Source organism: Neopelma chrysocephalum, unplaced genomic scaffold (genome assembly GCF_003984885.1).
Source record: "Neopelma chrysocephalum unplaced genomic scaffold, ASM398488v2 Primary Assembly neopelma1_61c, whole genome shotgun sequence".
Lineage (NCBI taxonomy): Eukaryota > Metazoa > Chordata > Aves > Passeriformes > Pipridae > Neopelma > Neopelma chrysocephalum.
This window is the reverse complement of record NW_020897718.1, coordinates 624,580-650,369: the sequence shown is the minus strand read 5'-3', so window position 1 is coordinate 650,369 and position 25,790 is coordinate 624,580. Positions and strand designations below refer to the sequence as shown.

Sequence of the window (25,790 nt, the reverse complement as noted above, 5' to 3'; positions counted from 1 at the left end):
AATGATATTTTCCTTGCCTATTCTAACTTCAGAGAAGGATCGAAAAATTATTAACCCTAGAAAGTAGACTTCAGCAGGCTAGCTAATGCTGAACTGCTGATCCAAATGGATTTTTTATTGATTTACAAGAATGTCATGCATTTAAGGAAAACCTTTCTCTAGAAAGCAACTCTCACAATGAGAGGGATTTTGAGACAATTAAATAGAGCTCTTTAACCTATTTTGTGCCGACTCTTGTGTTTGCTAAAGCCCAGTGTAAGTAATTCTTAGAGTGTGTATTGTGCACGCTTTTTCTGTGGAAGCTTTTGTCCCCCAGCAGGTGTTTGACCAACACTACTTCTTTCAAAGTGGTGATATAAAGCATAAAATACACATACAGGTTTGTTTTACTTTTTAAAAGTACTGTTTACAAAAGTAGCATTAATTAGAGAGAGATAAAAGCTGGGATTATGTTGGTGTTTTCCAGAGGGTGGAACTAAGTGTGATGAAAACAAAACAGACGGCAGATAGGTTGGGTCATCGTGACTGGGTAAAGTTTTAATAAAATCTTTAGGTTTTTATTACTTAAGACCCTCTCTCCTCAGAAGTTTGAGGATGCATAGTGTTCAAATGTGGAAAGTTACACAAATGTAACACAAATGCTAGTGAGATTTTGGAGCTGTCATTGAAAGGAGATGAATTCAGACAGAAGCCTGAGGAAGAGGAATTTAAGCTGCAAGAAGGAAAGAGGACTTGCAAGAGGGGAATATATGCATAAGGGTGGAAGATACAATGTATGGAATGAAGACACTGATGGGGTAAGGGCATAGGGTTGAAATGCAGGAGATTTGAGTACAAGCTCTGTGTTAATGTCCCTATCCTTCATATGAATTGGAGTGTGAAAGGAGCAGCCTTAGAGATTTCTTGCTCCATTTTCTTGCTTCTGTTTTGGGGGATTGTTTGTTTGTTTGTTTGTGAGATAGATTGCATGCATTCCCAGGCTATCAGCATTGTTGCATATTTTCTCATGCATAACTGGGATGCTGACTGCCAGTGGAGCTGTGTACTGCACATATTGGACATTGTAAGTATGGATAGTGTTAGTTTCTTAGTAGCTGGGGAAAACCTTGTGGTGACTGGAAGAACGTGGAGTGACAGCGAAGGTTTGGGGTGAGTATTGAAAAATGTAATGGAGAGGAGAAAGGTCAGGGCTTTATAGTGAGAGATTTTGGTGGACTTTTATTTGTTTTTGCAAGGGTGACACATGCTGCTTTTATTTATCCTGGCTGATCTGTGTGCTTGTTGTTTTTATAGTTTCTCTAAGATTCTTTGCTTTCTTGTAAGAAAATTGGCTGAGATTAGAGAATAGGAGCATGTTGGGTCAACAGAGAATGGAGAAATGATGAGCAGGTATGCGACTTGTTCAGTAATATGGCAGTAGTAACTGTGGTTTAGATGACAGAACAGGAAGGGAGAAAAATGCAGTGCAGTGTGTAGTTAGGAATGACTAGTGGTGGTGTTCAAAGCTCCAAATGCAAAAACCTTTTAAAACTGGAATTTCTCAAACTGGGGAAAAAAAAAAATCATGAAGTTCAAATATATACTGCTGTAACTGCTCTCTCTGGGCAACCTGTATGGCAGTCATAGGCAATCCTAATATCCATAACTTTCTTAATGTAAACTGTTTCTTTCTTTTGCCCAGAGTTTGTTCTGAGATGTAATCATCACTTCTCTCTCTTCAGTGGAGATGGTTGTCATCTATGTGCCCAACTTGCTAAAAGTCTTGATGACAAGAAGATGCACTCAAAGATAGTCTCTTCTTAAGGCAGCCCTCAAAATTTGGTGTTATAATGGGCACAAGTGAACCTTCAGAGTGTGTGTGAGACACATAGCCAGGCGGTTGCAGGATCAGGCTGTGCTGTACAATACAGTTATCTTAAAAAGTAATTAAAATGTGTTCTGATAAATGCTGGGATTCAGATTAATAGAACAAAACAATAATCACTGGTATGTTATCTTTGAATAACATTATGTGCACAATGGATTCTAGTGCAGATTTGTACTGCAAGTGAATTTTGTTCAGGCAAATGTGTGAGGGAATTCCTTTGCTTTCTTGTTGGAGATTACATCCTGTTCTTTTGCTCTCTTGGAGGATTCAGCAGAATCTGCTGCATGTTCTCAGGGTGGATGCAGACAATATAGTGCACCTGCTGCTTGCTACTGCAGTTTTCTGCATGAAAGCAATAAACAGTGCATGACTGGTTTGGCAGAACTGAAGCTGGTGCATTGCTTCATGTTAAGCAGAATCTAAATCATGTTGGTTTAAAAAAGCAAATCATGTATCTCTGTCTTCAGGCAGTGTCATCTGTTTCTTATGAAACTCATTACTTTCATCATTCCTGTTTTCTAGTGCCATATTGTGGAATAATGTGAGGTGTAAGTAGTTAAACAAAACTTAACAGTAATGACATTTTGCATGCTGCGTATGTGTCCAATGGAAGGTCAGTGCAGAGGCAATTAGCTCAGGCCTTCTCTGCCTTAGATTTTTCAAAGGCAACTTTACTTAGCTCTGGTTTATCTCTACCAATAATAAATAATGGTAATGAGAATTCTAGTATAGAAGGTGTTTCTAGTGTCACTGGTGTTTTAGTATTATGTTGGGCTTATCTGTTGAAAGCAGCATGAGGTGAGAAAAACTGTTGAAACCATCACTACTAGGAAAATCTTTGTTTACACTGGTTTATACTTTGGTTCATGTTGTTACTAAAGTTGGCAAGGTCCAGAAATCCAGATACTTTTATTAAGAAATTCCTGGCAATGTTTTTTGTTCCATGTTTATTTAGCTGCTGCTTCTCTACAAAGAAAGGAGGACAGCAGCAAATCTGGGACTTTGTGGACTTCTCTCTGTTTTTATGCCTTCTGAAATGGTGCTTTATGAAATGTATTTTTAGTTGAAAATTTCTAGATACTTTAAATATGGAGCATGTTACAAGCAGCTGGGATGAGAAATTAAACACAGTCAATGCCCTCCCGTTTCTTTAGTAACTAAAGACAATGGAAATATTTGGGACAGTTGTTTTTCTAGTTTGATTTTTTTAATTGATCCATCCACCCCAGGTCTCATTTATTAAGCAGAGCAGAGTCACTTACCTTTCTGTAGCTGAGATTAAAATTGATGGGCTTGCACTCTTTCTTCAATTTACAGAGACGTTCACCGAGTCTCCGCTCTGAGTCTTCACTGGAACACAGTTTGTGGATTACTGTTGGTAATGACCGGTATTGCATTGGCACACCAGAGCGGAGGAGGCTGCCTGATAGACTGGGCTCACCAATTGATAACCTGAGTGACAGGTATGGTCCTCCGCAGATGGGCATTCATTCGAGTGGGTGAAACAGCGGGGGAGTGGCTCTACTGGCCCAAACATCTAATTAGCCCAGGGAATGCCTAGGGAATGACGGTAAGCATGTAGTGATGCTTCCTGGGAATACTCCCGCAGCCTCTAGCAAGTCGTGGTGCAGGGAATTTCTGAACAAAAATCTCTGCCTGTGTTCATAGTAACTAAACAGATATTTCTTCTCTAATTTTTGTCAACTGCATCTAAACCCCATATAAACTAGACATGCACAGTGTGTATTGCAGGAGGGAGGGTGACGTTCCGCCCTTAGGTGCTTCCTTCCCCTTAAGAGGTTGGATGTCACAGGGAGACACTACATTTGATATTTCACTGCTTCAGCTACTTTCTTCTGTTTCTTACAAACCTACCTAGTCCTTACTGAAAGGAAGGTTGTTTAGTATAAGGATAGTGTAAAGCTTCAACTTGCTCATTTATTGGGAGGAATCATCTACTTTCCTACTTTTTGAGATTAGTCTATAAAAAAGCTCTAGAGCAGCTTGAAGAAGATTATTATTTTAATTTTAAAAACCCTGCAGAAGAGAAGTGAATGTAGTCAGACAGTCTCATACATAATAAAATAAGTGTTAGAATTCTTAGGGTCCCTTGATTGAAATTGGAGAGAAACAATAAATGAAGAGACTTCTTTTGTGTTAAAATACTGCTGTGAACAGTGAAATATAAATATTAGTAGATACTGTTTGGAAATTTTTGCCTCCAATAGGAGAAGGGGTATAATCTGGCAAAAGAAATAAAATCAGAAAGCTTTGTGCAACTAAAATAGTTCTCTTTATCTTGAATTGTGAAGCTACAGATGGCATGGTTTGTGCCCCAGAGCACATTTGCAGTTTCAGGTCAGGGATAAGCATCCAGCACAAAAAACCCACTATCACTTTCATTTCTGATGCAAATATCACCAACTGTTAAAAAAAACCAAAAAAAACAACAAAACAAAGAGAGAGAGGGAAGTGACCAGAATAAGTGAATTTCCTGTCTTTTTCAGGTGCAAAGTTAAGTTTCAGAAGGTGTAGAAAACCAAATGAGAGCTTAGGTTTCAGCATTGTCACTTTTATGCCTTTACCTCAGTTCTCCTTGGATCGGTGTTCAATTTGTAAATCCCCTGTGCAGTCTGCAATCTTCTGAATGAAATGAGTGCATATGCCCAGGGAGAATACTGTGGTTGGAAGGAGAAGGAACTGGTATGTAGTGTAGAACTGACACTTCTGTGACAAATTAAGAACGTTTGGGGGTGAGGGGTGATGGTATTTGTCCCATTGCTTCCTTTTCTCAGGTGAGGTTTTATATTTAACCTGTTTTGTGGTGCATAGTTAGAAGTAACATCAGATATAGTGGAGTTTATTTTAATGTAAAAGTCACAAAGAACTTTGACTTTATCTGTGTTACAGAACCCATAGATATAAAAAAATGGTCAGAATAAACTCCAGAGAAGGTATAAAAGTGACAGATGAATCAGAATGACAATAAGAGAAAGTGAGACCATGTAGACTTTAATTTTTAAGTGACTTCCTATGTATTTGTAGTGTAAGTATGCAAGAACTTCATGTTGTTACATTTCCTTTCTTTTCTGTCTAATCTGTCTATGCTGCCTGCACTTGTCTGAGTGATACCCATTGTCCAGCAGCTTAAAGTATGTGACAATCTAGTCATCCGTTAGCTTTTCCTAAATCATATAGGTACTGCTTCTGAATTTCAAATTTCCTCACTGCTAGCCATTTTGGTTGTTTTCAAAAGACACTTGGTATTGGGTTAAATACACTGTTTATCAAGTGTTTTTCATTATGTATTTTTTCCCCCTCTGAGAGGCTGCTGTGGTACCGGGACACTGACTTTATATCTGTCACTGGTTTTAAAGTAGTCCTTATTGTGAATCGTCATTGGATTTAATACTGGTCATATCACGTTCTTATTTGGCATGTGGTACGTTCTCATTCTAATAAAAAATAATTCTGAATTTAGTTATTGTCAGCTATTTTTGCTAACTACTCTACTTAGAGATTTCAAGCAATCACTTTGACAAATTATTCTCCATAAGTTATAGGGCCTTGGGATGGTAGAGAGGTTCATTAGGCTATAAAGGAAATAAAATACCAAAGGATGGAAATCAGGGATGCTTTTAGAGTCTTCTGCAGCACTGGATTTTCAGGATGCTTGAGGTGAGTTTCTTAGAGTGTGTGTTCACATACAGGTCCATTCTAGAATATCTGTAAGAAGTTGTCCCAAGTTTCTAGGGCAGCTGGCCTCCTGCACATGTCTGTGTAGGCATCCTGAATGCTGCTGGCCTGTGTCTTCAGGTCATCTGAGCAGCTTCAGTCTTCTACTTCAACAGATTAGTATTTTTTTGTCTTCCAGAATCTCAGTTTATCGAAGTGAAGAATAAATCTATCCCTCTCCCTATCTTCCACTTCTCCCACTCTCAGTATTTTTGAGACATTCTACTACTATCTGAGCTGGCATAAGCTACACAGAGCATCCCACCAATTCTTTCACCTGAGGTTAATACAAAAGATAGACCATATGCCTGGAGACACTTGGTCTGCATTAAGCTGTGTTCTAAAATAGCATTTTTTGGGCATAATGTCAAAAGTAGCAGTTGGCTTGAGTGTGAACAGCTCATCTGATTTCCTATTTAAAGACTGTGTTAAAGTGGAGTCCTGTTGGTTGCTGACGGCAAAATACCATTATTTATTTCTGGTTTTGTGTATGTGAATAAATATGCCAAAAAATAAATTACCTTACACTAGTTGTAGTTCTCTGAGGCATCATGTCTGTGTAGCCTATTGTCTATTTTCCTTCTCTGAAACTGTAATTCCAGTAATTCATGGATTTTGGTGAAAGAATTGGGATGGTCACAGTGGTACCACCTTGTATCCTGTCTCAAGGATGCAATAGCCAATAGTGGACATTACTGGCTGAAAGTATCCAAACCAATTAAGTGACATACCATAGTTCCTGTAAGGCGAGTAATCCTTTTTCTCATACCTGTATTTAATATTTGGGGGTTAAACTTGCATCTTAGCTGTTCAGAGTATATTTGGAACATCTTTCTAGTTGTAAATATAGTAGGTTTGCTGTTCCTTTCTTTCCAAAGTATGATTAAATACTCCTTCTGCTTTGTCACTGCAGTCAGAGTATTTGAATTGTAGGTGACAGTTGTCAAGCATGCATTTAAGTCATTTTATTGGCACAAAAATTAACTGAAGGTGTATGGTGAAATACATCTGCTACTCTACCAGCTTTGTTCATGCAGCTTGTGCAGGTTTAGCAGGCTCTCAGAAAAGGTGACAGTAGAAATAGATATACCTTTATGTAGGTTGTGAGCAACAACATTTAAGTATGAAATCTAATTTTAGCTACTTTTTAGATATTTTTTGTGCTTTTGAAGGAGGTGAATATGGGTAGTTTGCTGGAAACTGGAAAGATATCTAATATGGTGGGTAGAGGTGTATGCCAGTTTTGCTTTATAAGAGGTGTTGGACTGAAAAAGTATCTAATAAATGCTTTGCAGTGATGCAGGTTAGAGATGAAGTGAAATTTTGTGTTGATTTTGTTCTTAAATATGCACGTGTAAACTATAAAAATACTGAAGAAAAAAATCTTGTCTGTGCATGTCTGTTACTCCTTAGTCTGATTTAAAAACTGGGGCCGTAATTTGTCTGCAGATTTTTTTGAAGGTGTCTTCTGGCATGACTTGATTTGTCTCTCTCAGATCTATGGGGGGACCTTTCTGAGTAGGAGGAGGTAATTTTTGAGGATTCAGGCATCATACATAGTTTGTCTCAAGTGGATATCTTGATCACTCAGGGAAGCATTTTCTGTCCCATTGTTTTCACTTAAGGAGCACATTTTCTTCCCATTCTTGGAGGATCTTGCTAGATTTTGAAATATGAATGAGTAAAATTAGCCAGCAGCTGGTAAATTTAAAGTGGTTTGGTTTGTTTCTGCCTGCTCTAAAGAAGTCCCAGAGAAGTTTTTAGGGGCGGAGAAAAAGGCCTTAGTTAGAACAGTACCCCTAATTGGAGGTGTGTGTGGGAATTGGTACAAAAGAAAATACTCCCAGAGAAGAAACTGGTTACTCTAGTGTTATGCCAGTTGAATGTCCACTACGTGTAATAATGCAGGGGCTGGCACAAAGGAATGATACTGTAGCACTTATTCTCCCTTTTTCATAGATATCAGAAACTGTGCTTCTTTTTGGGTATAGCCATTAATGTGGTTAGTGACAGTCCTGTCTACAGATCTGTTGTAAGAGAAAATGTAGCTAGAATTTGTGGTCCTTGTCCACAGCTGAAGATAAAAAGAGGATCTGGCTGCACTTGCCGATGTGAAACTGAATTATATCTTGAATAATTCATATGAAATCTGACCTTGGCATCTTGCTGGGAGAAGTGAGAAAAGGGATTATGGTCTGAAATATGATAGTAAGTTTTTTTAAAAAAATGTGTAGTCTTTCACATTCACAGAAATAAATCCATCCTATCAATTTTTCAAGGCTCTTATTCTGCAGTATGAGTTGAATTGTTCATGCCACTGTGTTTGCAGGTGAGCAGTACCATTAAAAATAAGTCTCCCTCTCTACCCTGCCTTTTACATACACACAGTGTTGGTTCTGTTTAGTGAATAGAGATGTTATTCTGAAACCAATTTGGAAATTTCTTACCCTTGAGTAGGAGTAAGGCTTAATTTACTCTTGGTTCAAGTCCATATGTTTATTCTGTGCTTATCTTCCACAGGGATGATATGGCTGATGGTCCAATATTCACTAGAGGCCTCACGTGTCCTCGAGGCCTTGAGAGATACCCATCGCATGAAGATCAACCCTCAAGTCCCTTCGTTGTGAGGCACGATGAAGACTACCGCAGCCGAGATGTTTTCCTCCACCGTTCAGATTACAGTCCCCATTATGGCCGTCGAGAAGAGCTGCCTCGTGGATCTGACAGAGATGGTGACAAACTGAGGAGATCGCCCTACCCACTGAGGCCAGAAGACAGGGGGCGAGAAATAAAGCGTCCACGGTACGAAAAGGATGAGAAGATGCATGGTGTGAGTGGAGAGCATCAGGGTTTCTCATCAGGAACACGGAACTATCGCAGACGAAGCCGCAGCCGTAGTAGAAGCCTGAGCCCATCATACCTGAATGAAGAATTCCGAGAGCTTGACCGGGCAAGGAGGAAAAGAGAAGAAGAAGAGCGTAGCAGAAACGTGAATCATGATGTTTCAGGCAGTAGCTATGCGATCCCTGGCTTGACTAACACACTACAGACTTCTGAGCCTCGGTATACATACAGACCTGAAGAAATCCCACCCATGCCCAAAAAATCCATTTTGAAGAAACGAGTGGAGATGGAAGTAGAGTCTCCTATTCAGGTTTGGTCTCTGTCTGTCTGTCTATATGTTTCTACTTTCCAAAACAGTTACTTTATGATGCAGAATGTTAGTTTGATTTCCAAAACAGAAATCTTTACATTTTCCTGTCTTTGAAAGGACAGTTGTCTTTTTGCAGACCTATACAAGTTAAAATTACATTAAAAACTTTAATGGTGAAAGCATTTAATCAAGAATCATATATATATAATCTGAGGCAGAGTAGAATGTCTTTGTGGAAATTCAACCCAGGACGCTGAGTTCTGGGCTAGCTTTTATAGAAGAGCTGACACTCGTAGTACCACAGGCAGTCAGGACATTGATTGAAGCTCTTTGTCTGTCACAGTGTCTCTTTCTTGTTTCCTTACAGACTTAGAGAACTGCCTAATGCATCCCCAGTACCTCTGTCTGAAAACATCTTTGGAGTTTCCTTTTTTTTCCCCCTTTGGACTGTAGGGCTGGGGTCAATCCTACTTAATTTGTACCCAACCAATACCAACTGAGTCTCAAAATTAGAACAGTGGAAAGATAAGTGGCTGTGACCACTGTGATAAATTGACTTTTCTAGTGTTTTAACACATCATTTTGATTTACCTGTTGTACTGATCAGCGTTGGTTTGACAGTGACATGTTTATCTCAGGAGTGTTCCAATCCTGAGGATCCCATTCCATGTCTATTATTGGAAACGCTATTTACATGCCATTCATTGTGAATATTTGAAGAAGACTGGGAATAACCCTAATGCAGTTGTTTTTAACGGTATTAAGGTGTTGAAACCCTGTTTCAGTGTTACTATCAAAGCGTATCCAAAATTATGTTACAGGGTTTAAATTTAAAAGTTAAAAGTTTTTTGATTGCAAAAAATTTGTGAAATTAAATTGTGATTTTGTGTATTCTCTGAGATAAGCATTCATTGCTGGACATGTCCTTACAGCATCATCAGGCAACTTGTTTTTTAATCTTCTGTGTTCTCTTTGAACTGTATATTGTCTTTTCTAACTCTTTTATTCAGCTTGAACTCAAGGAGAAATTCACATGTTCGTTTGTTTGTTCTGTGAGGTGCGTAGTGGCCTCAGAAGGCCTTGTAGTAATAAGTACCTTCTCTCTCTTTCAGCCTGAGAGCTTTGCAAGCAGTCCGGCTCCCAGCAAGGATCTTCCTCTTCTTTCTAGTCAGTCATCTTTGCCCCAGAGCAACAACGTGGCTCCTTTTGCCTCCGAAGTGGAGAACTTTCTCAAACGGTTTAATAAAGACTCTCTTGTGGAGTCTGCAAACAAGGAGTTGCGTGAAGGTTTATATGAGTGGAGCCCACTTTCTGGGCCTCCCAAAGACGCTTTCACGTTTGAAGAGAAGTTTGGAAGCTTCTTAAGTCACAAAGAAAAGGTAGAAGCCAAGTCAGAGCCCACTGATCGCCATACTGACTTCCTGCTACCTCACGAGAGGGCCAGTCAGGATGGCAGTGGTTTCTCCCGAATTCTGGGCATGATGGCTGATTCTGTCAGTGCTCAGGAGAAGAGGAGGCGTAGCTTTCCTGACATTGAGGATGAAGAGAAATTTCTTTATGGTGATGAAGATGAGGAGACCAAAGTTGAATCTCTCCCTGTTCAGAAGCCCCCAGTGAGTTGTGACAATGAGATTATAGTCCAGAAAATGAGCCCACCTCCTTCTCCTGCTCCAGCTGTCAAACTGGATGCTTTAGAAGAGCCAAATGCAGAATATGCAAAGATCCACGACTTACTCAAAACCATTGGGCTTGACATTGGTGTTGCTGAAATTGGAAAACTGGCTGTCCGTACCCAGGAACGCCTTCATGGCAAAAAATTGGCATCTCGTTCTCCGGATCGTCGCTCTTCAGACAGTCGCAGACTGGACCCTTGGGACTTGCGGCGCAGCCGGAGTGACACTCGTTCTCCTGAGTCAGGCCAGCAGCGTTCAGCATCACCTCCAGTCTCTTTTCAGCAGTCCAAAGATGTGTCCTCTCTTCAGAAATCAGAATATACTAAGAACAAGCCAGTGGGACAGGATATACCTCCATGTGCACCAGAACAGCCTCTTCCTTCTGTCTCTCTCATTCCCTCAGTTCCACCAACTCCTCCTAGTTTGCCGCCTACACCTACTTCTGTTTCCCAATACCAAATTCCCACCTATTCCCACTACACTCCCACTCAGATGCCCCAAAACTATCCACCTCCCACAATGGCTCCTCCAGGATACGATGCATATGGGCATTATATGGCGTATGCAGCTCCTGGCTGGCCCATGTACCCCACTGCCCAGCAGCCTAATCCTACACTGCCAGAAGCTCATGGTCTTCTTACAATGGCCATGTCAGCGAACCCCACGCGTCCCAATCTCCGGGTGATTGAGACAGTCTCCTTGGGAAAGGATGTCCCTGATGTAAAAAGAGATGGTTCTGTGCTCGTTCAAGTCCCTACTACTCCTTCTCATTCTAAAGCGCCTCTTCGTCTGTCTTCACACCCTCTAAAAAATACCACAGAAAGGATGTCGGATGAAAAAAATCGGGCAGCTCAAAAGCAGAAGGTATGCTATATATTCTAATACATCAAAATGTGTTGCACTGCATGATAGGTGGGGTGGAAGCTTTTCCTCTTCGGGTGCACCTTTTCTTTTTTTCGTGAGTGGCTCCAGTTTAAAAACAGTTTGACTAAATTTACTTTTGTTAAAGATTTCTAAGCATTTGTCTGTATTAATCTGTGACAATTTAAAAAATGTATTTTAAATCCCTTGAAGTTGTATGCCATGGGCTATGGCAGAACAGATGAAATCAAACACAAAGTTGAAGTTTCTTGAACCAGCCAGAGTCTTGCAGAGAAATTACATGGTGGCCACAGCTTGGCTTTATTCCACTTTATTCCTTTAGATATTGAAATACCTGAAGATATCTAGAGATATATAAATACCTGAAGGGACGGTGGAAAGAAAATGAAACTGGGCTTTTTTCACTTATGTCCAGCGTCAAGACAAGAGGCAATAGGCACAAACTGAAACATAGGAGGCTTCATCTGAACATGGTACATCATACCATGTCTATATTAGACATTTTTAAATACATACTAAAAGATATCATAATTCACCATGACATACAGTTTTCACTCTACATTTATATTAATTCTTACAAAAATCACAAAATGAGAAGAACTTAAGGGAAATGGTTTTTTATTTGGAGCATCTGACACCAGTTCAGGTTATGGGTATTAATGTTTTCATATTCTTGTTACCTTGGTTTGTACAATAATTAGAGAGTAGTGGGACAGAACGTATTTTAAAATAGGAAACTGTAGTTACATAACTGTAAAAGAACTGCAAGATTCCCAGAAGTTGTTTGTGTTTTCAAACTGATGTCCACTCAGTCTTCGTGGTTAAAATAAGGGCATAGAATGATTTGGGTTGGAGGGTACCTTTAAAGATCATTGAGTTCCAACCCCCTACCATGGGCAGGGACACCTTTCAGTAGACCAGGTCGCTCAAAGCCCCATCCAGTCTGGCTTTGAACATTTCCAGGGATGGAAAGTCCACAGCCTCTCTGGGCAACCTGTTCTGGTGCCTCACCACCCTCATTCTAAAAAAATTCTTCCTTATATCTAGTTTTAATCTACCCTCCTTTAGTTTAAAACTGTTGCCACTTGTCCTGTCACTACAGGCCTTGGTAAAATATATGTCCTCATCTTTTTTCCAAGCCTCTTTAAATATTGAAAGGCTACAGTAAGGTCTTCCCGGAGCCTTCTCTTCACTTAAACAAAGTGCTACATCAGCAAATAAATGAGCTTTTACTGCTTGCAGGAATAATTTCTTCAGCTGAAATTTTGTACTTAGTGAAACTCGGTACTTTTGGAAGAGCTCTGTTGGCTAAAGATGTATGGTTTTCTTCTGCTCTGACACACCCTGGTAGCTCATCTGTGCATCTTGGTAGAACTTCTAGGACTTTGTCTGCACTACAGACATCTTTGACTTGGGCTTAGTGCACCGTTTTTTTTGCTGGGGTGGCTTGCAGTATAAAAACTTGCATGCTCCATTTGATGCCCCCATGCTGCAGAAAACCCATAATGAGAGAATGGTGTTTTGGGGATAAAAAAAAATAGCACACAAAAGCTTACTGTGTTTAAGATGTGGCCTTGCTGTGTTGGTAGAACTACTTCCAGGGCTTATTCCAGGAAGGATCCTGCCAACATTTACATTGCCATAGTAGTAGTGGTTGTCTAGTGGAGTCAAAGCCTTGAGCCACTTGTTTGTTCAAGGGAGGAGTAAGTAGTAAATATTAAGAGCATTGTGAAGGTAAAAATTGGGATTTGTCTCTTGAAAAATGAAGCTGGAAAAGGAATTGAAAGAACTTTTCAGGTTTCATTTTACCATATTACTTTGTTTCCTTCTGTGAGAATCAATGAAAATCAGTGAAACACGGATTTGTGAGCCCTCATGCTGCAGTTTACCTTATTGAGCAAGAAACAAAGTTCATCCTGGTGTTTCATTTCAGACAGTTACGATCAGATTGAAGCAGAAACATAAACAATAGCTAAAATTGTCCAGGGTCAAAGCAGGAGGCAAGGTGAAGGGCTGTGAAAGCTGATGGAGCATGCTAGCTGTAGAGATCCTACATGAGTTTTGAAGAGCCATCTAGCATTGATCTTGCTTCGCTCTCTAGAAGATAGTCAGCTGAGCCTCTGCCTTGGGAAGTGGTGCAACAAACAGACCAATTTTGGGAAATACACTACCCAAAAGATAAAAAAACTACCTACATAAAGGGCTGAAGCATGATCACACTATATTGTTACCTTCAGATACATATGAAGAGGGGAATTCATTGTGTTAAAATACTCAAGAACGTTTTGAGAATAGTGAGCAGTGTTCTGTGTCTGGCAAACTGAGGTCTTGCTGCCATTCTTGCAAGACTGATTAACTTGTGTTGGGAAGAGAAGAACATCCCTTCCAATTTTTTAGGTGATAGAAGAGAGAGAAAAACTGAAGAATGATCGAGAAGCACGGCAGAAGAAGCTTTACTATCTCAAGACTGAACTGGACAGGCTTCGTAAACAGCAAGGTAAAGTGCATAACCGCCCCTCAGCCCCTGCATCTTTTATCCTGATTGGCATGTGTCACAAATCCTGGTGCCTTCCAGGAGAAGTGAAGACCAAAATAATAATAGTCTGTAACAGTATTTTCATACTCCTGGCAATGCAAAACTCTTGAGAAAGCAGTGACCTAATTACTATATTAAAATTAATTGTGTCAAAATTTGGCTGTTACACTGAAGCAAACAGTTCCTCTTGCATCTTCTTTGGCAGCTTGTTATGTTAAATGAATTGCACTGTGTGCGCTTTAGTGCTTCTTTATAAGAAATGAGAAATAGTAACTGAAGATGTCATCATGCCTTTCAATTTCTCATGAATCTTATCTGGAGATGGAAAAGTCCTAAAGAACTAAATTTTTGTCTTTAAAACTTATTTGGTTCAAGTAAACACTAATTTGCCTCACCTTTGGAAAGTGATACTTTCAGGTTAGAATATACAATTTAACTTCTGCTTGTTCGGTCACCCAGGGAAATAGTGATTGTTAAATAGATACTCTTGAGGATTATGGTGCCTCTGTTAGGGTGTATATTAAAGCAGTCCTTATAGAGGCAGATCATGCAGATTTAGTGGTGCTGTACCTGAGAGTCACTTCCATCTTTACAACTTTACTGTCAAGATTTAGCTGCAATATCTTATATTAGTATTTTACTTGTTGCTGGAATTGTACAGGTCTTAAGTCAATTTTTCTGTTGCATTTCTGACTCTTCAACTTCCTTGACTGGCTCAGGAGAGATGTTGAGGAAAAAACGTCGTGAGAAGGATGGACACAAAGACCCCTTGTTGATTGAGGTGAACAGACTACAAGAGAATATTATGAAGGAGATTGCAGAGCTGCATAAAGAATCTGATGCAGCTGACAAGAAGCAGTCTGAGCTTGACAAAGTAGCACAAATCCTGGGGATTAACATATTTGAAAAACCCCGGAAACCATCTGTGGAAGCTAAAGATTCCTCAGAAAAGAACAGCAAGTCAGAAAATGCAAAAGGTGTGGAGAAAACATCTTCCTCCAACAAGGTAAAGTCTTATGGCTTGTGTGCTAATGATTTTCCCACTAAGAGAAGAGGGCACTGGGGAGACACCTGGTCCCAAACATTTACTGGAGGATCATTTGATGTCATTTGTTACCACATCTCATACACTGGCTTTGATGGTGATGCAGATGAGAGTCAGTGTATCATGTTTATAATTTCCCTCGGAGGTTTGTGCGGTTTAATATCACTTACTGGTTTTGATCTTGGTTTTGCTGAAGCACTGGTTGGATTGAACAGTATCATGAGTGTTTGTAGCTATTTGGTTTCAATGCCATACCAGGAGGACAGACTTTTTTTTCTGTACAACATTTCTGGCATGGCCTTTCAAGGAGGAGTGTTTGTAGCAGCAAAGCTCTCTGCAAGTTTGGAACATGTTGGTCTTCTCACTGGGTAATGATAGTAACAAATCTCAAGACTTACATATGATTATCAGCTGAACATGATCATTTTGTGCATGCTACATGTTCTCTCTTAAGAAATGTTAGTATGCATGATATGATCTCTCTTACACAGTCTGTACTGCTGAGGGCTGGATGTACCAAAACGGGCATACTGCATTTCAGAAGATAGTTTTTACTTTGGAAGTAGTGTATGATACTAGCATCTGAAAGGTTATGCACATATTCAGAAAATTAATTATCCTGCTTTTCAGATGTTTATTCAAATACGTGACAGAAATAGCTGATGGGAGATTGTAGATGCATTTTTTGTAGACCTTACTGTATATATTTTTTGCAGAGAGGAAAATGTTAGTAGGGTAAGACGTATAAGAACGACTGAGAGGGCACCTCATCAATGTCTATAAGTATCCAAAGGGAGGGTGCCAAGAGGCTGGAGCCAGGCTGTGTTCTGTGGTGCCAAGCAATAGGACAAGAAGCAACATGCTTGAAACTAATGCCCAGGAAGTTCCACCTGAACATGAGGAGGAAATTCTTTACTGTGCAGGCGACTGAGCACTGGAACAGATTGCCCAAAGAGGTTGTGGAGTCTCCCTCACTGGAGATATTTAAGAACTGTCTGGATGCAATCCTGTGCCATGTGCTCTAGGATGACCCTGCCGGAGTAGGAAGGTTGGACCAGCTGACCCACTGTGTTCCTTTCCAACCTGATCCATTTTGTGATTCTGTATTTCCTGCAAGATCACTCAAATCTATGTATCCTGTAAACTTTTCCTTATGATTTATTATGGTCTGGTTTAGAGAACTCTAACTAGATATCTTCCATTTAAAGGCTTGCTTTTTTTTTTGTTTTTGTTGTTTCTTGAAATATCACTGAAGTTTACTGTCCACTTACTTTTGCAAATCATTTGCTTCAGTCACCACTTTGTAAAACTAAAGTAGGCAACAATGTCTGTTAAGTCCTACATTGCATCAAGTTATATTGCTTTCTTTTCTTGGGATATGGCATGTGTGATATACTTTTTATTATTTTCACTTGCATTGTTTGTATTGTCCAAAACCCATAATGACTTAATCTCCTTTTCATAGTTCCTTATTTTAATGTAGAAAATTTTGAGTTCTGGACAGGAATATTTAATATTTTCAGACATATGTAAGCACATAGGGTGCTGCCTTTAATCTCTAAGATTCACCTTGTAATTCTGATTGTTAGCTTTTTTTTAATGAAAAGAAAGGTGGTTCAGGCCTGTTGGCACTGAGATCCGTTGACTCTGCCACCCTAAGGGCAAAAGCATCTGCCTTTCTGCTTATTTGCAAGGTACCTTGTGGTCCCTTGCTGCTGAACCTGTGTCTGTGTGTTGTAGTTCCGTAGTCGGTGCAGAAGTGCTAAACAGACAGATCACCCTGTCTGGGCTCTAGATAGCAGCAAATTATAAAAGCATCTTTGAGCTTGGGTAAAGCACAAACTGGAGTTAAGAGTTGGCTGTCACCTATCTGTGTGAGAAGCACTGTCTTTTTAAAGTTCTGATTGAGATAGTATTTTTATAGGATATATTGGGTGGGCGTATGTCTGTAAATAACATTAACATTGATGCTTCTCAGACATCATGAACAGCCTTCCATGCACTTCCTGCAGATCATAAGTTGATCTCATTGTTAAAGAGAATGTCAGCTTTGCTGTGTTCTGGCAGACAGAATACGTGCAGATATTCACTAGGTCACTTGCTACTCTGCTACCAAGAATTAGATTGTATTGGGATATCTGTGGAGTGCATAGTGACCTGGGTGTCTCTTCATTTCTTGATTTACAAAGTATATTGTGTGGGGTGGTGGTAAGGAATTTCAAGTAAGGCAGATGTTATTTAACAATTTTGAATCTGCTTAAGTAAATTTGTTCAACACTGATAGTGAATAACTTGGAAATCATGCAACCAACTCAAGTCTGCTAAGTTAACATGCTATTCTTTCCAGACTGCCATGCAGGTTAAAAATGATAACATGATGGGCTTTCAGCCATTGAAAATATAACTCAAACCTCAAAATACATCTAGTACTAACATAATCTAAATTAGCAGGGCTCATTCATGATCTATTTCAGGGAATGTTGGTTTTTCTACAAGTGTTAGTTTAGTATTAATTTTGGCTAGAGTCCTGAAATGTCTGTGTATCACTGTATGGCGTCTTTCTGTACAGATGTAAGTGCAAACATCACATGTTTAAATCACGAGATTCTTCACCTTATTATGCTTAGGTAATTATCAAAATACCATCTTTCTATTATTTCTAAACTACGAGTCTTCTGGAGAATTCAGGAACACTCAAATAATCCAATAAAGCTGATTGAGTTAAATGCTTTCAGTCAACTAATTTTTACTTTGTTTTCCATTCTGTTTCATCCAAGCTACTTTTACAGTAACTTCTGAATGCTTTTAAGGGAACCATTTTAGATCTTCTGGGCACTGTTTGGCTAGTACAATAAATTGGAACTATTCAGATCGTTATGTGAAACCAATACAATGGGAAGGGTGCATGCCATAGGGAATTTGTTCATTTGGTTCCTTGATTACCTACAACCATCCAGCATTACATCTGGGAGTCTTATTGGAAACTCTTCACTGCAGCCACGCAGCATCTTAATCGGCAATACCAGCTCTCTGAAACAGTGGAATTAGCCTGGGCGCTGAAAAGGTGATATATTTTTTTTTTGTGTGTGTGTGTGGCTTCTGCTGGAGGCAGGTTCTGAGTTCTATAGCATTATGTCTGTCCTGCCTTGTCTTAGAGAAGTGTTTCCTTTTGTTCAATTTAGGAATCAAAAACTACTAATGAAAAATCCAGAGGTAGAAGCCCGAAGCCACCAGAATCCTCTTCACAGTCCTCCAAACATCCTTTCCAGTTGGCCAATATTTATGAATATTATGATGCAGGGAACCACTGGTGCAAAGACTGCAATACCATCTGCGGGACCATGTTTGACTTTTTCACACACATGCATAATAAGAAACACAGACAGGTATGTTGCAGGCTTCCTTCACTAAGTGCATTTCATGTTGCTATAAATATTAACACTAAAACATACATCACAGAACTACATTTTACAAGAGAACTTGAAGTAGTTATAAAGAACCCAAGAAGTTGCTTATCAAATTCTTTTCCCCTAATATTGGACTTGAGCAGTTGTACAGCTACCAGTGTGTTCCAACTAGTGTAAATGGGGCCTGTGTTCAGTTTTCTCAGGTTTGCCACTTGTGTTTCATATGTTTACCTGTTCTTTGCGATCATTTACATTGTATGCTTTTCACAGGATATTTTGTCATTGTAACTTGCAAAATGGGAGGGGAAGGAGAGGAAAACTTATTCCTGTAAATATTTGCACATTGATTTTAATGTTCAGTGTTCTAAAAGGATGTTAAAAAGGAAAAAGACAAGTGTACTTGCCTTGCTAGTGTAATACATGAGCCTATATACCTCTGTCACTGTGCAAATAGACCCTGGATCCTTACAACAGACCTTGGGCTTCGAAGACCCAGAGTGAGACCAAACAAGACTCCATAAAACGCATCGATAAGATAACAGTTCCTGCCAAAGGTATGTTAGTTTTATTAACTTGGTTATCATCCCTCTTTGCCCTCCAACAGGTTCCAGTTGCTCTGAGAAAGGAATTTCAAACCTTTACCGTGGCATAGGAGCACATATAGATACCGTATTATTAGATAAAAGGCAAATTAATTAATTTCCTGGTGGTTCTTGTGGAAAAGGTCATGAAGAAGGAGTATAGGAAAATATAGTGTGGTGCCTTCTCTTCTTTTTAGAGTTTAGTTTTATATTTTGAATACCAAGTAACTTTTTCAGTCTCCAGTGTAGTTCTGAAGTGATTTTTCTTAACATGTTAGAATTCAGAGCATAACCACAAGAGTTTGCCATGTTTGGGCAGATCTTGCACAGTACTCCACATAGTCTTGCAAATAGACTCTTCCATTCAGTACATTTTTAGCAGAGCTTGCCCTGAAAAATGACTGATGAGTACTTGGTATAGTGTGGGTACAGAAAATCTGAGAAAGCCGTATGGGAGGAGCTGTAAGGGGTTTGAAAATTAATGCAAGATTTAAAATCTGAATGTGTAAATAGGCCTGCCAGTGATCATTCTCATTTTAATTATCTGTTGGGTACTTGTAGTAGTGCCTACTAAAGAAGAATGTGCAGTGTGTTAGATAACTGTAGCTGCTTCTGTAGGCATAAGGATGCAGTCTTGCTGAACTTCAAAGAAAATACTCATATTCTTTTTATAAATCAGGTGTTTAGTATTTGAGCAGACTATACCACAAAGATGGAAAATAGATCAAGACTGTAGGAAATGTTAACCTGCTTGAACAGTGGATTGCCTTAATACGGATAGAGAGCACCTAAATAATTTCTTGAACCACAGTAATGCAACTTCTTCACTTTAGATGTTTGTTCCTGGTAGTGGTGGTTCCTATACTGTAACTGTCCAGGAGAGCAACATTAACTGTTCCGAAAAGAACATTGCTGGAGATTTTGCTGTTGTTCTTTGGTATATTTGTCTGACTTTGTTAAGAGCTTGGCATTTATTAAGTTTTGTTTCTCTGATAATTTTCTTTGGCCTTTTCAGGCTCTGAGTTTCTGATTCCCATCACTGGATATTATTGCCAGCTCTGTCATGAATTTTTTGGAGATCAAATCTCAGCAGAGCAGCATGTGAAAAGTCATCCCCACAATGAGAAATATAAGGTCGGTAACTGGTGTACCAGGAGCAAGACATTCCCCATGGTAGCTTCTACTTGTTCCATCTTCCTTTCCTGAAGAATGACATTTAACTACTTGGAGTATATGTATTTGGTTATCTTCACTACATTCTACTAAACTAAATAAACAGAGCTTCTCACTGCATCACTACATAGAGCCTAATCTTTTATCTGCCTGAGGCCAAAATGGTGTTTTCTGTAGGGTGACAGCTCTGCTGCAAGCACAGAATGTGGAGTTTGTAGCACCTCAGTTTCTTGATAGGAAGAAGTCTCTTGTCTCTTAGCACTCACTGAACAAGTCAAAACTGTCAGAGCTGAATTTATTTATTTATTTTTCATGGAAACAGTGGCTAAAATTGTGCTGTTTATTCCCACAGAAATACATAGATGAAAACCCACTCTATGAAGAGAGGAGAAATCTAGACCGTCAAGCTGGATTGGCTGTAGTTCTGGAAACAGAGCGCAGACGGCAAAATGAGCTGAAGCGGAAACTAGTTGAGAAACAAAAAGAAGAGAAGGATGAGAAAAACCCAAAAATAGTAAAGAAAGAGGAAGTAAAGAGCAACCCAGAGTTTGGAGAAGGGAGTAATGAAACTCAAGGCAAAATAGATTCTTCTGGGCGAAAAATGGGTATCATGGTTAAGCTAAAGAAGGAAGAGAAGACAGAGGAGAAAAAAGAAGAAAAGAAAGAGGAATCTAAAAAGGAATCACCAAGCCAGAATTCCTTTGGGAAATTCAGCTGGAAAAAGACTGAGAGAGAGGATAAAACCCCAGGAGCAGCTATTCCAAAGGAGGAGAATACAGAAGGAAACAAAGAGGAGAACAAGTGTCAGTCTGTGAAATCCCATATCAAGCCCATTGAAATCAAGCTGTCTGGGAAAACTGTTATTCCACACACTAGCCCATGGATACCAGTTGTTTCCACACCAACATCAGTAAAAGTTCTACCCAATCTACCAGTCCCCACCATGATTTTCAGGAAGTCTAATACTGCAACAGTTAGTAAACCAGCACCTTTGAACACCTTTTTATCCATAAAATCCTCTGGAGCTACCACCAAACCACTGCCAGTGGTAAAAGAAACAAATGCAGATCTTCTACTGCCTCCGGATATCATCTCAAAAGCTTTTGGAGGAGAAGAAGTAATTTTAAAAGGGACAGAGGAGGATTTGAAAGCAGCAGAAAAAAGTGAGTCTTCTCAGACTTCAGGTAGACTACCTCCACGCCCTCCTCCACCAGCAGTCCAGCAGGCAGCTCTCATCCCTGCAGATGAAGTAGCTCCAGGTGTATCTGAAAGTGAACAGACAATGCTGGCAATGCCTGTGAGACCACCACCACCTTCAACTGCTTTCAGTGAGCAGGCAAAAAAGATAGAAAAACGAAATTCTTGCTTGGCCACAGCCAATGCTAAAGATCTCTATGATATTTTCTACAGTAGTGGTGGAAAGGGTTCAGCTGACAGTAAGCTTGCAAGTTCTGCACTTCCAAATGGAGAAAACCCTAACCTAACAAAACCTGCAGACTTATCTGCAAACCCTAGAACAAATAGTAGCTCATCCTCCCTGAAAGAGGATTCTCAGAATGTGGATTTCTCACAGTGTAATAATCAAGTAACAGGGAGTTTGGTTTCTGGTGAGAATCAGGCTGAAATGAACAAGAAACAACTTCAGCCTCACCTCTCAGAAATATCTGTCACAGAATTGCCAGAAATAAAAACTGTTTCTGGTATCCAGATGCCTGTAGAAATTGGACTTGTCGATACAGGAGGTGGAGAGCAGGAAGGCAGTCAGGAATTCTGTGATGTACAGAAAACTGAGGTCCAAGAGAAAGTTGGACAGGAGGATGGAAATAAAACTGCAGTTACAAACATAAATGTTCCTGGTACCTTGGAGAAAGATGCAAAGACGAAAGACTGGGAGGTAAAAACAGTTAAGCCTAAGCATAGCTTACAGCCAAAGACTTTTTTGCCTGAAATACAGAATGAAATTCAAAATTTGGGGAATTCTCTTTTGGTAGAGGAAAAGTTAAATGATAACTGTAAAACTTGCTCAGAATCTGATAGTCCATACTTGCTCTGGGACTCTTCCAGAACTAGTAATGGAAAAGAACAGGCCATCACAACCCAATCTTGTTCTAAAAGTGGTGGGGATCTATCAGATACTCCAAATGCAGAGATAAAATCTGGTTTAAATGAGGTTAGTGCTTCAGAATTTCAAACCCGGAGGCAGGAAGTTGAATGCTTAGTCAATACCTGCTCAAGCATTGTTCACCTCAGATCCAATCTAGAATTAGTAGCTGAAAATGAAAAAAAGTCATCAGAACACACTGGATCTGATGCAAGATCAGATAACTTTTTTATCAAGAGATCGTCAGAAGATGTGAAACACATTAAAACTCCCTCACAGAAAGCAGAACTTGAGTTCAAAAGCACTGATTTCAGTTTGGGAGACAATAAGGTAAAACAGGAATGCTTCAGCATCCATACAGCAGGACTTTTAAATGAGAATACAGAGGAAGTCACAGAACTAGAAACTATTGCATCTGTTAGGCTGGAGTCCAGTAGACGTAAAAAGCTGGGCATTGACAAAACAGTGAATGAAACAGAGATTACTGATTTTGCTACATTGACTTCTGACAGTCGGGAAGATAAATTTTGCACACAGATTTCTCAAAAAGCTCTGCTGCACCCTGGATCACAGACCTCAAACAGTGACACTACAGAGGTGGTCATGCCAGTTCTAGAAATGCAGGGCATTTCTCCCACATCTGAGATACCTCTGCAAGTGGAGGAGAGCACTGTTGAAATGCTGTCACTGAGTTGTGACGGAGGCAGCACAGAAAGTCAGTCTTCTGGGTGCATGGAAACTTTCATTCCTGGGCTCAAAGAAACACATGGAAAGGTGGGTGGCTCAGGAGACAAGGGAGGATGCACTATCCAGAGCAAGAAGACTGAGCAATCAGAAGCTGCTGACTGTAGTTTGCAAGCTACAACACATTCAGGAATTTCTGAAAGTGTAGCAGAAAGCCCAGTGGGTTGAAGTAAACCCAGCCAGTCCCAATATTTGAGGAGCCAGAGCTGGGATTATGTATATGTTTTTTGTTTGGTTTTTTTTTTTTGTTCCAGTTGAGAGTTTTGGGTGTATTTTGCATTCTGTGGTAGGACTTGGCTAAAGTGAAATTTAGATCATCAGAGGGCAGAACATACTTTATTCTGTACATAACTAATTATGTAAAATGTTTTTTCATGTGAATTTTTTTGCCAGTTTCTTTTCTACACTCTCCTATTAAAATGGAATCTCGTTTATAATGCGTGTGTCTTTGTTCTTTATTTTGGGGGCTTTTATTCTTTGACCGTTCCTGGATGATTTCCAGCTCACCCTGTTTGTGTCAGTAGCATCATGAGTAGCCCAGCCGCTGAGACAAGCTCAAGAACAGCAATTTAGAACTTGAGGAAATGGAGACTTGCAGAAGAGCTAAAACTGAAAATTTCTTTGAACTGCAATGTCTGGGTTTGGTTACTTTGTTGTTTAAAATGCAAGAATGTGATTAGAGTTGATTTTGTTGTTTGTTTATCTGTCTCTGTGACTTGTAATTACTGTTGTATTACATCTGTACTTAAGCTGTTTCATTGTATTGTATAAGCACATGTGTGGATGCCACTTCACTAAGCAAGGGGAGAAAATCTGTCCGACTGGCTTTTGGAGAAGAAGACTAATCGGTAAGGCTCTGTGGCCTGACACCTGGACCAGACATATTGAGGTCACTTACATGATTTGAAATGGGCTTTCTTTCGTTCTATTGTGATCCAGTAACTATTTGTGTTAAATCATTTAGCAGCTGACCAGCTCTGAAGAAGTAGAAGATCAGAACCCTGGTATCAGGAATTGGACTCGCTTCATGTGATACAGACACATGCATGCCTACCCTGAATGGTCCTTGAGCTATCAAAAGCTCTAGTGTGATGGTTCTCATTTGTATAGCTTGTTAAAGACTAAAGTATTAAATGTGTTTGCTTGGATAAATACAACATTTTTATTTGTAAATTGTTTAAAAAATAAACATATGGAGGTCAACAAGGCTTTCTGCTTGTTTTTCTTTTTTTTCCTTAACTCAAGGAAAGTGTTTTATTTCAATTAGTTTCTAACTCCTGTAGCAGTTGATAAAATTGAGAAATTGTAGAGGGTGAAAATACTCCACAGTTAGCCTGCTCAGTAAAAAACCAATTTGTTCCCAGCTAAAGTCAATGGAAGAACTACTTTCAACATCATCAGCAGAAGTTTGTTTGAAGTCCTGAACACTATGCAAAGCTTGAGGTGGGGTGTCAGGCAAGGACCCCAGCAGAGCTCACATTTCTGTAATTAGTACCTGCATGTGGACTGCCTGAGAGGGCAAAATCACCATTTTTCTTCGGTTTCCATGACTGTGTGTGAAGAAGGTATGAACCATTTTTCAGAGTCGTTATGATGGTTTTCATACTAGAAATGTAAGAACTGTCTAAGCAGAATTTGGAAATCTATTATAAATGGTCAAGTCAACAGTAAAAAAGTAAGAAGGGAAGAGAGTTTTGAGAAAGGCTGGTTTTATGATGTTAAGCAGTTACTGCATTGAATATAAGAAATCTTTTTTAGTATCGTTGCACTACTTTCATCAGATAACTGTTTGCTGTCAAAATCAAAGAGAGCAAGGTTTGACATACTTCGATAGTTTTAAAATAGAATTGTTAAGTGAGAGATTGTTTAAATCCTTGTTTATAAAAAAGTCCTTTGTAGTTATTTCTTGGTTTTCTTCTGTATTTTTTTATTATATACCTGAGTTTATTTGTTTACATTTGACAGCTAAATTTTCCCCTCCTATTTTCTTTTCATTCTCTTCAATGAAGTGCCTGGTCCCTTGTAAATTCACAGAGGAAGAGGGGAACTGATTTTCTTACTTGCCTTGTTATTGAGGGATATCAGTGCAGGGAAAGGAGATATTAAAGGGAAGGCTGAATTTTTCTACAGTTCTTCATTTTACCTGGTGCTGTTATAGAACACACAAATGCTTTCTGGTTAGTTTCCTTTTGCAGGTTGGTTTTCATGAAGGTCTCAGTGCATGCAATGGCAAACAAGTAATTTGGACAATCATGTCCTTCAGAAAACCTTGTTCAGTGCTGTGTTATCTGTGTGAGACATACTCTTAATTAACTTCATTTTGGGGGAAAGGACAATATAAATCTATTATCCTTGTTCTGTTCTCTCCTACAGTTGATTCTACAAGTAGTGGTGGTGGTCAGTGCTGAACCTGGCTGGCCATACATTGAGAGGAGCTAGCAGCAAGGGCAAGCAAGAGCTTTGCAAAGGAGAAATTGGGAATTGTTACCTCGTATTTGTCTAAAGCTTTCCAGAATCTGAACCTTCCTATGGTATAAATTAAATAGTACTTCTTTTCATGCCCTTTATTCAAATAATTGTTCTATCCTTGAATGAAAATAGGGCTCTTTATTCCTGGAAGGAAGGTTAATTTGGTCTTTTTTGAGGAAGAAGTAAAAGGTACTCCTTGAACCATTAATGGACAGGAACAGGTGGTGTAGGTGATGACATCTAGGCAGATTGGCAGACAGAGGCATTAACACTGTAATTTCATGAAATGGCATATATTTTTATTTATGTATTTTTTCTTTTTTCTTTCCTTTTTTTTTCTTCTTTTTTTTCCCTGTGGTTTCCAGAGGCATGCAGTAAATGATTTATCCACTGTACTGGTCCCCTGTGCTGGCAGAGCTGTAG

At 39.4% G+C, this 25,790-nt stretch overlaps 1 protein-coding gene across 3 annotated transcripts in view; it reads left to right on the top strand.

Annotated features, from left to right (window-relative positions):
• ZNF318 (zinc finger protein 318) overlaps positions 1 to 25,790 on the top strand; it is a 27,933-nt gene extending 2,143 nt beyond the window's left edge. Inside the window, exons 2-11 of one of the 3 annotated variants that reach the window (XR_003534016.1) lie at positions 3,185 to 3,330; positions 8,123 to 8,756; positions 9,869 to 11,293; positions 13,709 to 13,808; positions 14,567 to 14,853; positions 18,075 to 18,278; positions 18,754 to 18,853; positions 19,896 to 20,014; positions 20,406 to 25,429; positions 25,733 to 25,790. Coding sequence is in view for 1 of the 3 variants with exons in the window: in XM_027682069.1 (XP_027537870.1) it covers positions 3,185 to 3,330; positions 8,123 to 8,756; positions 9,869 to 11,293; positions 13,709 to 13,808; positions 14,567 to 14,853; positions 18,075 to 18,278; positions 18,754 to 18,853; positions 19,896 to 20,014; positions 20,406 to 23,066 (5,676 nt within the window). In the remaining 2 variants the exon portion in view is untranslated. The other 2 variants (XR_003534017.1, XM_027682069.1) reach the window with 2 other exon arrangements.